Source organism: Zingiber officinale, chromosome 8B (genome assembly GCF_018446385.1).
Source record: "Zingiber officinale cultivar Zhangliang chromosome 8B, Zo_v1.1, whole genome shotgun sequence".
In the NCBI taxonomy this organism is placed as follows: Eukaryota; Viridiplantae; Streptophyta; class Magnoliopsida; order Zingiberales; family Zingiberaceae; genus Zingiber; species Zingiber officinale.
This window is the reverse complement of record NC_056001.1, coordinates 8151705-8164294: the sequence shown is the minus strand read 5'-3', so window position 1 is coordinate 8164294 and position 12590 is coordinate 8151705. Positions and strand designations below refer to the sequence as shown.

The 12590-nt window shown below is 36.3% G+C and overlaps 2 protein-coding genes across 2 annotated transcripts; both read left to right on the top strand.

Moving 5' to 3' along the window:
* The first annotated feature begins 960 nt into the window (after positions 1–960).
* LOC122014222 (long chain base biosynthesis protein 2d-like) lies at positions 961–5466 on the top strand. Its single transcript, XM_042570395.1, has 12 exons — positions 961–1487; positions 1575–1640; positions 1804–1892; positions 2195–2340; positions 2451–2575; positions 2669–2762; positions 2850–3016; positions 3313–3474; positions 3669–3795; positions 3875–4041; positions 4189–4296; positions 5199–5466. Exons 1-12 carry the CDS (start codon positions 1296–1298, stop codon positions 5274–5276), a joined length of 1521 nt encoding a protein of 506 aa, XP_042426329.1. The 5' UTR covers positions 961–1295; the 3' UTR covers positions 5277–5466.
* Positions 5467–6332: 866 nt separating this feature from the next.
* LOC122014225 (chloroplastic import inner membrane translocase subunit TIM22-2-like) lies at positions 6333–11570 on the top strand. The gene is made up of 5 exons (XM_042570397.1): positions 6333–6616; positions 9016–9080; positions 9290–9362; positions 9453–9506; positions 11076–11570. The coding sequence occupies exons 1-5, from the start codon at positions 6445–6447 to the stop codon at positions 11321–11323; spliced, it is 612 nt and encodes a 203-aa protein (XP_042426331.1). The 5' UTR covers positions 6333–6444; the 3' UTR covers positions 11324–11570.
* The last annotated feature ends 1020 nt before the right edge of the window (positions 11571–12590 follow it).

Here is a 12590-nt window from a genome sequence, read left to right as displayed (position 1 = left end):
TTTCAAGCTATTTATAGTGTGGAAATCCATAAATCAAGTTCCTTGTTCATGCATCTTACTTCATGTCTGACCTACTTAGTAGCCATGCTTTTTGTTGTTTTCCTTTTAATTTTAAGGAAGGTTTACCCATCAATTAGTACTTTTTTTGCCTCAAAGAAAGAATTTAGAAATTAAATTACTATAACATAAAAATTACAAAATAAACATACAGTTTAAATATTGTGATAGTGGTTAGTCTATTATTAGAGTTTCAATAGTTTGTGCCCAATCACAGGTATTGTGTTTTTAGGTGATGTTGAAGCATGAGTGCTGAGGATCCATGCAAATAGAACATTTTTTTCTAATTACTAATCATTTTGATAGAAGATCTGAATGTTTGGATGGACGAGAGAGCATGTTGAAGTACAGTGTGCTTCACAGTCAAGAGTTTTGCTGAGTGTATGCTATGATTACTTAGACTCTATCTATCGTCCATACCGTGTTGGATAGCAACACTCCTAGTGTGCATCAAAAAGTTAAGAAATAGATGGACTTGATCGAATGCACCTATGTCGGAGACTCATGCTACCTGAGTAACATACAGTGTATGTGCCATGTGTTCCTTCTTGTAGTTATAAGAGGAAAAGTGTTGAGATCCTTTTAGGACTCATCGAAAAGTGCATCTTACTCCCAAATGGATAGTCATTCTGGGATGAAATGAAATTTTCTCTCAAGTTATTGTCTGTTGGTATTAATTAAACCATCAAACAACTATCTTAGATTTTGTTGGAAGGCAAATGTCATCACATTCCATAAACTAAACCATCTTTTGCTAAGTAAGCTCGAACTAATGGTAGCCAAACCTCTCCTCTTTCCACAAGAAACTCGTGTTTGCACTTATCTATCCCCACAAGAACTGAACCCAACTTTTGCAAGATATCCTGAAACACTAATTTAAACATCTTTAATGCAACCAGCCACAACCAGGGACCAAATTACAAACATCTTAATCAGCAAGATTGAAGGATGCTACCATAACATAATGAATTTAGGGCATAAAAGACAATAAAAAAGAACTGTTGTTTAGGGATCAGGAATCAAGATACCACCTGCCTCACTTAATTCCTCCTGGCCCCGCACTCAATTCAGTGGCGTGCAGTCTCTCTCACCACAATGCCAACCAGGAAATGAAGCAGCATTAAGCAGCGGTGCCGCTAAGAGGGGCATTAAAAAAACAGCAGGATCCTCCAGTTCGTATCCCCTTTCCTCCCCTCGTTTTTTTCTCGCAGACATTTCGTCGAACAGGTAGCGGGCGAATGGCCCCGCGCCTCCCGCTGCCGCCCATTCCGCCCCTCGCGGTACCGCGGGAGGTCCGACGGGCGGTGCGGCTGACGCTCCTGACGGCACTCACGACGCTGTTCGGCTACGGTCTCTTCCTCTTCTTCGGCTTCCTCAGGGACCTCTTCCGCCGGCTCCTGCTCGATCGCGCAGAGCCCGACGAGCTCATGGTTTCGCTTTCCTCCTTTCTTCTCTTGCCTCCCTTCTCCCGTCGCCTGCGTTCCGGAACTAACCGGTCCACATTTGATCCGTCGCAGGGCTACGCTCCGATTTGCCCGGCGTTCGAGGATTTCTACACCCGCCGAATATATCGCCGCATCCAGGTCCGTCTGCATCCTCTAACGGGTCCGATTAGGGTCCGCACCCGAATAAATATATTTTAATTAGTCGCCATGAATTTTTAATTTTAATACAAGTTTTCGATCTAATTATTGGACTTTTTAAAAAGTCCAATAATAATAAAAATTCTCAAAAGTGACATGGCAGGACTGCTTCGGGCGACCAATAGCTAGTGCACCAGATGCTTGGATCGATGTGGTGGAGCGCAGTTCAAATGACAATAACAAAACGCTGCAGTATGTTTCTTAATTTACACTATCCTTTCTAAATATTGCATTTTTATGAAACAAAAATATAAATTAAAATATTTTTTTATATAATCCTAACTATTACGACTGAATTTTAATATCTTGAAGTTAAATTATAGAATTGGGAGAAATAAGTTCAATTATAAGGCGAGTAATATAAAATTAAGTTCAATAAGAATTTTAATTAATAAGTTTGAATAAATTCGATAATAAAATTATGTTTCACATATATTAGTATACGTTATAATTGATTAATTAATTCGTTAATTTGTTGTGTTTGGGTGATGAAGCCGGACCTCCAACAAATCCAGATGCCTCAACTTGGGATCGTACAACTACCTTGGCTTTGCAGCTGGAGATGAATTCTGCACTCCTCACGTTCTCCACTCCCTCAAGAAATACGCACCTAGTTCTTGCAGTGCTCGAGCTGATGGAGGTGCGAATTTTTCTTTGTTTATAGAAAAACAAAGACAAGAGAGAGTTTATAACGCAATCAGATCATTGCAACTCTGTTTGTTTTGTGGATTTGATTGCCAAATATATCAGGGACGACTCAGTTGCATATTGAGCTCGAGGATTTAATTGCAAGATTCGTGGGTAAACCAGCAGCCATCACCTTCGCCATGGGATACGTTACCAACTCTTTCATAATTCCCACTCTAATTGGAGAGGTCTGTGCGATCACCATCCCTTTTTTTTGTCAATGCAATTTATTGTTACTTCTTCTTCTTCTTTTTTAATATATTCAGTTGATTTGGTTTTAGGGAGGTTTGATCATCAGTGACTCATTCAACCACAATTCCATTGTCAGTGGTTCTCGAGCTTCCGGAGCCACAGTCCAGGTCTTCCAGCACAACAGTGAGCATGAGATGTTTGCTGAAATGCTTGTTAGATTATATTCTACTTCATGAGAATTATTTCTGTGAAAAAATAATTAATTACTAGGCCCATCACACTTGGAAGCGGTGCTGAGGGAGCAGGTTGTGAAGGGCCAACCTGGCACTGGTCACAAGCCATGGAGGAAGATCATGGTCATTGTTGAGGGGGTTTACAGCATGGAAGGGGAGTTCTGCAAGCTCCCTGAGATAGTGGCCATCTGCAAAAAGTACAAGGTTGAGGAATTTTTTGGTAATTTATCCAAAAATGTTTTTGGTTTACAAAATTTTTTCAGGAGCCAATCCATCTATTATACTTTTCGCTGTTAACTGTTTACTGTGTATTAGTGCATTGCTGATACTCGCTAGTGTGTCTAATTGTATAATGCGAGAACTAGGTAATTCTTTAAAAAAAACTATAAGCTTTACCCAGTAAGTTGCATTTTTCTTGATAAAAAAATATATTAGAGCAAAGGAGAAGTGAAAGTGAAAGTTTAAGTGTTGGCAAACTGAGATGATAATTTGTGATTCAGGCATACATATACTTGGATGAGGCTCATAGCATCGGGGCAGTTGGTAAGTCGGGCAGAGGTGTCTGTGAATTGCTCGGGGTGGATCCTGCTGATGTTGATATCATGATGGGAACTTTCACCAAGTCATTTGGATCCTGTGGAGGATATATTGCAGCTTCAGAGGTCGATCTAAATTCATCTGCATTTTTTTATAGACTCTTATATATATATATATTCCCCTATTATTATGGAACATAACTTCATAGGACATACAGCCTGAAGTCTAATAGAACATTATTAACATTCTCCAATTTTCTTTGCAACTAATTACCAATATGTGCTTATACTCATACTAATTAAATCTTAAACCTTACCAGGAAATCATCCAATACCTGAAATATGCCTGTCCTGCACATATCTATGCAACTTCGATGTCGCCACCTGCTGTTCAACAAGTGATATCTGCAATCAAGGTTGTTCTAGGAGAAGACCGATCAAATAGAGGTGAGCATAACATTGGCACCTTTAATCCTACAAATATGATCATGAATCCTACTCGAACTTTATTGTTTGCTTAATCCAGGAGCGAAAAAACTTGCAAAAATTCGAGAAAACAGCAACTTTTTCAGATCGGAATTGAAGAAAATGGGGTTTGTGGTTCTTGGTGACAATGACTCCCCAGTTATGGCCATAATGCTTTATAATTTGGCTAAGCTCCCTGCATTTTCACGGGCATGTTTGAGGCAAAATGTAAGTGATGTTGAGCTTGTGTTTGGTTGCTAGAGCTTTGCAAATTTGGTGAAAGGATTGATCAGTTGATGATTCAATTACATAAACTTCTGATATTAAGGAAGGACTGATCTTAACTTGTCTGTTTACAAATGTCAATGTCAATAGGTTGCTGTCGTTATCACTGCATATCCAGCAACTCCAGTACTACTTGCCAGGGCAAGAATCTGCATATCTGCTTCCCATAGCAAAGAAGACTTGATAACAGGCTTGAAGGTACTTTTCATTTACTAAGGGGTATTTGATTCATAGGATGATAGATTCTCAAGAGATTTTACACAAGGTAACATGACAGATGGAATGAGAACTTGACATTTTGATCACACATTAAACCATAGAAAATTGAGACTGACATTTTGGTTCAACAAATGCATTCATTTGACAGAATATCTTTTAAATTCCAATTTTATCACTTATCATTGATCAACTTAAGTTAGTAGTTTTACTATTTTTCAGTTTTGTCAACGATTAATGTCACATCATACCAGTATAATTTTAGTATAATATAACATAACATAATGTATTATTGTCTGACTGATTATAATAATACATAAAACAGTAGATTTTATGTTATCATATGTTACTAATATAATGAAATAGATGTTGTATTCAATATAATACGAAACAGATGATATCTTTGCCAATCAAAGTCTGAAGTTTGAGGGAATGTTAAAAATGATCAATTTTGGTGGAATCACACTCAAAAAATGTGGAACCGCCACATTAACAGCCCCCCACGCGACGGTCCCATCAGGAGCACAGGTGTTAAGTATATGACAGGATGAACACATGCAATGCATTTCTTGGGATTTGAACCCTACCCACTATAGGCAAACTACTATGCATTTATCATATTGTATGTGAATGTGATTCTCATGGGCATATAAGATGTCGTAGAATGTTAGAATAAAAAATTAACCTAACCAAACAAAGAAGTTCGACATTACTAGAGCATTCATAAGAATGTTTGTATATTTCATGACCCAAATAAATGTCCCTACAGTTTCAAGTTTCTACCATGGCACAATCTAAGAAAATAGGATAAAATATTTCTTTGAAAAAGAAAAACCAATCTCATGGTGTGTGAACTAGAGTTGAGATTGATATGGCATTTTCAGGTCATTGGTGAAGTTGGTGGGCTTGTAGGGGCGAAGTGCCTACCTGCCGAGCCAGAGAAGGCCAAGAAGCTGGACTGAGGAGATCTAAGAGGATACAACTATACAATCACAAGAAATGCTGCAAGAAAAATCTTTAACTTTTGCGCATTGGCAATTTGTTTGATTCGTTGAACCCTTTTCCACTTCAGAACTGTATTTTGTTCCTAGTTTTATATGATTCATGTGTACAGTTTCTGTGAATAAACATTCCATTGATTCCTAGAAGTAATTCAAGTGATTGAATAAGTTATTGCTCAAGAAAAAGTTGTGATAGGAGAAGAGTTGATTAGTTCAAGTGTATCTTTTTCGATGAGGCATTTTTTCTTTCCCTTCGAAGTGTTTTTTCTTTATGTGCAAAGGTGGGGGAGTAGTCCATCTTTGATGTTCCTTCTCTCGATGTGGAGACCGATACCGGTTAGGCACTCTCAACTCCTTGTCCACTTCTGTTGTAGCTTCGAATTGTTACTCTTTGGTCAGTGGCAAGTTCGAGATGTTGCCTTCCCTAGTAGGTTCTTGAAGCCTTTCAAGCTTGTCCCACATGGATGTTCACTTTGTTAAAAGATGACAGATTTATTATAATAGGGTAGAGATAAATTTTTGATGGACATGTGCGTTCGAAAAAAAAACTCCTCCCACTCCTAATCGCTTGACGATCGGTTATGATTTATCTTCTTTCATATAATTTAAGGATCAAGCTTATCCCACAAGGCATTGTACGGTGATAAGAAATAAGGATGATTCGGATGATTCATATGCAACGAAAGTTCAAATCTCAGATTGAATATTTTCTTTGAAGTTTGAATCATTGGTGACATTGAAGTATTATGTTAGAATCCATCTGTATTTTATAGATTTATCTAATGGATACTTAGATTAAAAGAAAATTGAAGCTTGAATTTTGGGAAAAATCAATAAAATTATTTTCTAAATTGAAATTCAAAAATATTTTGTTAAAGATAGAATAAAGTTTAAATTGTTTTTTAAAAAACGAATATGAACCCATTCTGTTATTCATTAATTCGTTTCTTCGGACAGAATTAAATCAAACCAAAGCCCAATATTGGTGCCGGTTCGTCAGGCTTGCAATTTACCCAGCCCATTCGTCCGAACCCTAAGAAGCGAAAGGCCAATAAGCGCCCCTTTCCGCACGTAGTCGCAGCCTCGCAGGGACCGGCGGGAGGAGCAGTGAGCGAGAGAGAGCGACAGAATGGCGAGCACGACGGTGGCCTCTTCTCCGAATCCCGAGGGCGAACCGGACGCCGAGGAGCCGATCAAGAACACTGAACCTTTCGGTGCTACGTCCGGCCCCGTCGTTTGCGTCGTGAGGTTCGCTGGAGACTCGCTCGCTGGAGGTTTCATGGGATCCATCTTCGGTTATGGTAGGGTTTCCCTGTTACCTCTTATTCCGTCTATGGTTTTTTATTTTCTAATGATCTTTACGATGAGCTTGAAATCTTGATGGATCGTTGACTGTTGTGTTTGGTTCCTTGTTCCTTCTGCCTTGTTGTTTTGAAACGGAAGATTTGTTTTAATGATATTTCTTAAAAAAAAGAAGAAGAAATTATTCACGCGCATTTCCCAAAGTGGCTCGATAAAGGATGCTTGTTGTTCGCATATAATTTCTGAAAGGTTCAACAAGTAGTGAGCATTGTTTGTGGATATTGTTTGCTTGCAGTAGAAGAGAGTGTGTGCCGCTTGAAATGCACCGGGTGTATTTGTTGGAATAGTTGGTTTGGCTATCTGGTGCCTTCCCGCCCTCCAATTCTGTTAGACGTTTTCAGTAGTAGTGCATTAAAACTTCACGTTACATAATCTCCTAATTATGTAAAGACTGACTAATGATTCCATTCGAAATCCCTCAGTGCGTTTTCACTGGCAGGCTACCTTTTTTCAGACTGAAAAATTTAACCATCACTGTTATATGTTAGCATACTTTATCTAATGCGTATATACTGTTGCCTATTCCAAGTTATATTACCTTAATAAATTGGAATATTTCCACTTCCCATCTCCGGATCTTTTATTCTAACTAATTCCTTCCATAGCCTTTTATCCTTTGAAATCTACCTGGTAGGAGTGACTGAGAGTGGAAATACAAGCAAACAGTTCACATTTCTCTCCTCCTTTCTTTTCTACACTGCCTGGACGGATAGTTATTCCCTAATAGACATATATTAAAGGACTCCTTTTGCCTTCCCAAAGATTCTTTTTTTTTTCCCTGGGAAGTTATGGGCAGGAGTAAAGTTTTATTTTGACAATTGTGTATGTGAATACTTGATCATTCCATGAACGTGGGCCTTGTTTTTCCTAGGTTGGACTAGGCTGCACCTTGTGGAATTTAATCTGCATAAATTGATAATGAGCCTTGCTTTTACTTTTCAATTATAAGAGCTAGGAGCAGATAAACAAACTAGGTAGTTTTATTTGTTTGAGGAGGTGTTTGTTCTGATCATTAAGGAACAAAAATAACAGACGGCAGTAAAGAAAAAAGAAGAATAGGGAGGAGAATTAGAAGAGAGAGAGAGAGAGAAGAACAATAGAAATATGAGTAAAGATGGAAAGAGAAAGATCTCTGATTAATTTGTTTTCTTTCCTTCATCGATGGAAAGTTACACAGAGATACTGAGGTTGTCAAATTGAGGTTTGTATCATCAATTTTTTAGCGAATCTTTAAATTGTGAATTGTAAGAGAATTCATATCAATTTCTCCATAATATCTCTAAAATTTAGGGTAAATCATTCACTTTATTAAATTTAGATACACACTACATCAGCTGCCCTAAAATTTATATCATCTTTTTTTTATTATTATTATTTTCTCTCTTTTCCATTTTTTATTGTTTTTTTTTCTTCTTATGTAATATCTACTTTTGAAGGGGAGCCTTGGCGCAATGGTAAAGTTGTTGCCATGTGACCAAAAGGTCACGGGTTCGAATCCTGGAAACAGCCTCTTGAAAAAAGCAGGGTAAGACTGCGTACAATGAATCCTTCCCCGGGACCCCGCATGGCGGGAGCTTCGTGCACCGTGCTGCCCTTAATATCTACTTTTCTTTGCTCAATCTATTCTCTTTATTTTTTCTCTCTCCCAAATTAAATGATATTTTGATGTTTAAGTAATGTATTTCATTCCCTAAATTTAGAGAAGTACTATTCATAAAATCTAAATTTAGAGAACGGATAGGGTAGCTGATCTGTGTGCAGGAATGCTGATGTGGATACTCTATAAATCATGAATTGTAAAGTTCAAATAAAAAATTCTTAATATTTTTAAAAATAACTCTTGAACTCTGTTTACAGTTTATTTATCTAGACTTATTATAATAAAAATAAAATAATTGTAAAATAAATGATTTCTAACAACTTGGTCCATGACGAGACAACTCTCTTACAACAAAATTTAAAAATCAAATTAAAATTATAAATGCCTATCATTTTTTTGTTAATGTGGATTGTCTATGACGTCAAAGATGTGGAGCCTCTCAGAAATCATGCTTGTTCTCAAGCAGAATATTGGCAAAGCCTTGAAGATCTTTGAGGTGAAGATTGGCTTTGCCATTTTAGGCTGGAGTGTTATAGGCAATGATCAAATGTGTTGTGATAGGAAGATCGGGAGTTTGATTGAAAAAAAGAGGAATAACTACTTTTGTTGAAGTCCTTTTTCTTGTAATACATCCTTTAAAAGAATCACAGTAATAGCACCTGTTCCAAATATTTTGATTTCTGCTAAACATCTATTTTTTGCAGTTTCATAAGAAAATGTTTTTGGATACTTTTGCAGGCAAAGGTCTGGTGAGTAAAAAGGGTTTAGTTGGTTCTTTTGCTGATGCTGGTGCTTCTGCCAAGGTTATCTATGAATTACTGTCATTTCTTGTAATTGATTTTGTCTGCAGTTCTTTATTTTAATAGTTGGAAAATGTTTGTAGTATCCATGATGTTCATATCATACGGGTTACCCTCTTGTTTACTAGTTTTAGTTTGCCAAAACGAAGTTAGCTTTGGAGCATCTTGTCATTTCTGACCTTTTATTGTCTTTCTTGTTTTCTTTTTATTAGACTTTTGCAATTTTGTCTGGCGTACATAGTTTGGTTAGTTGCTTATTGAAGAGATTGCGGGGAAAAGATGATGGTATCCTATCTTTTGCCTATTCAGACATTTGTGTTCATAAATATACTTTGTCCAGTAGCTCAATAGTATATCCACAATTGCTTTTTGCAGTCATCAATGCAGGTGTAGCTGGGTGTTGCACTGGCCTTGCCTTAAGCTTTCCAGGTATTTGTGCGAAGTATTTCTCAATTTTCATATTATGTCTTTTATGGACTTTATAATAGATACTGAAACCAATTTACTTCTTTAACTTGTTTCCATGAATTGATATGGGTGTTAAAGCTTTGTGAGTTTTTCATCAATTCTATTGAATCCTGCATATATTGGTCGTTCAAATGCTATTTTAACTGAATGAACGGTTAATCTATTTGAGTACATCACCATCATTTCATTGTTGCTTGTTAGGTGCATACTGTATTGGATATATCACCGCTAGGGATGTAAACGAGCCGAACAGTATTAGGCTCGAGCTCGGCTCGTTTAAGTTATATTCGGGCTCGAGCTCGAATCGAGCTTTTATCATAAGGCTCGAGCTCGGCTCGTTTTAGAATTATCAAGCTCGCGAATAGTTCGAGCTCGGCTCGTTATTAGTTCGATTATCAAAGTTAACGAGCTTAATTCATTAAGCGAGCTCAAGCTCGTTTTCGGACTCGTATAGAGCTCGTTTTTGGCTCGTTTTTTGGCTCATTTTAAAGCTCATTTTAAGGCTCGTTTTAGAGCTCGCGAGCCTATAATCGAACATGTTCGTTAGCTCACGAGCCGAATATCTTTAAGCTCGAGCTCGGCTCGATAAAACTGTCGAGTTCAAAATCGAGCTCGAGCTCGGCTCGATAAGATAAACGAACGAACTCGAATGAGCTTTTTACCGAATCGAGCTCCGAATAGCTCGCGAACCGTTTGGTTCATTTACATCCCTAACCACCGCCAATAAATTGTCTAGTCTTTGAAATAACTTCCAGAACTTGTGGAACACCTAAAATTTAGCATAAGTGGTACCTTAAAAATTAGGTTTGGAAACCATCCTTGATTTATATCTTATATTTTGCATGTTTACTGTTGTTTCAATTAAAGAGATTGTTTGTCTTAAAAAGTTGATTTCATGCCATTTCCACTGTCGATATTAAAGGATATTGAACATTGTGGACCATGATAAACATATTCGAAGATATTGAACATTGTGGACCATGATAAACATATCCAAAGCATTATGGGCAAATGAAATAGCTCCTGGTGGGAGATGTAAAGTGCAAATTGACTTGGAAAAAAGGTTGGATGACCTTCTTGCTGTTGGAGATAAAACACATTTTAATTGGTAATTCGATCATTGACTGCCAGATAAATAGATTTGTTTGTAGAGCTGGAAGATTTGGTTCTACATTCGATCTCTTGCTTTGCAGAACTTTTGATCTCAAATTGCAACTCAGCATATTTCATGTAAAAATACATCTCCATTACTAGACGTCATAGGCTCTGGTGGTAGCTCTAACTCTGCCGACATTGTTAGTTAGACCAAGTTTGTTGAGTTAATGTGCTGTACTCTTCACCTCCAGAACTCTTTCATAAACAACCAAACTTCTCGGATGGATTTTGGTTACACAGCAACAGTTCTTACACACCCGCGTCTTTCTTTTACACAGCAACAGTTCTTACACACCCACGTTTTCTTTCTTTCTTTCTTTCTTTCTTTTGTTCCTGAACAAGAAGATTCCAATTGATTTGATGCTTTTATTGCAGGCGCACCACAGGCTTTGGTGCAGAGCTGTCTCACCTTTGGAGCATTCTCATTCATTATGGAAGGGCTTAACAAGCAGCATACTGCAATGGCACAATCTCTCTCTTCTGGTAACGAGGGTGAAAACACCGTGAAGAATCCGATGAATGTTCTTCCTCCCTTCACTCTTCCTCTCCCGCCCAATGTCATGGTGGGTTTTTCTACCTTCTGTAAGTCCTTGCCCAAGCCGGGCAGTCACGGTACATGGTGAATAATGCGAAATGGTCAGAACATCCAACAGGTACATGGTAAATGTGACTCTATCTTTTTTTGTTTTTTTTGTTTTTTGTTTTTGTGCTCATTAAGACTTCAAAGCATGTAAATGGAAATCAATGTTGAGTAGAGTCACAGAGGGGTGATTTAATCAACATTTTATTTACTGATTCTGTTGCCAACTTTGCTGATACATGACATCTGTATGCTGTGATCACTGACCCAAATAAATTTTTATTTTTTTAGTTTTCATGAATATTTTTTTTGAAAAAATTATTTGTTTTAAAAACATCTGCTATTCCAAAAAAAATATATTTTTACAAATTATTGCTAATCAATATCGAATATAATATTCTTTGTACGCACTTTACTTGAAAAGGCATGGAACTGAGAGCGATGGTTAAGGTGTTTTTATTAATTTTTTAAATGATTTATATTTTTATTAATAGAATAAATTTCAAATAGAATGTAAGATAGGAATAATTGTTTGACCAAATAATATTTTGATAGAGATTAGGGAAATAAAATGTTGAATAACTTGTAAAATTATTTATTATGTTATTAAAAATAATAAAAAAATAGTTTATCAATGAAGGTAGATTTTCTTTTATAAAATATGGAAAAATTTATGAGGTAGATAATTTTAAAAAATAGATGTGTTAGCATAGTATATATTGAATTAATTAAGGATATTTATGAGAATATAACAGCAAGAATGAAGATTTTAGGTGGATTAATTAAAGTATTTCTAATAAAGATGATTACATCAATGATTAATTGTAAGTCTCCATTTTTTTATATTAATCATGAACAAATTTATTGGACACATTCAAAATATAGTACGTGATATATGTTATTTTTGAATGATATTATTTTGATAAATAAAACATATGAAGAAGTAAATGCTAAACTAAAATTTTGACAGAAAATACTAGAAGTGAAAGATTTAGGTTTAATAAATAAAAATAGAATATATGAAATTTAACTTTAACAATATTAGACGTAATGAGATAATTGTTAAGATAGTAGATGACAAATTGTCTGGAACTGATATGTTTATGTATTTAAGATCATTTTTGTAAAAAGACGGAGGAATTGAGATAGTTGTTTTACATAGAATACAAAGTATAATAGTTGAAATGAAGGATGACGTCAAATGTTTAATGTGATCATAAAATACCTCTAAATTTTAACATAAAGTTCTATAAAACAACGGCTAAGCCTAACTATATTTTAGATGTTAAATGTTAAGTTATGACTCGAAC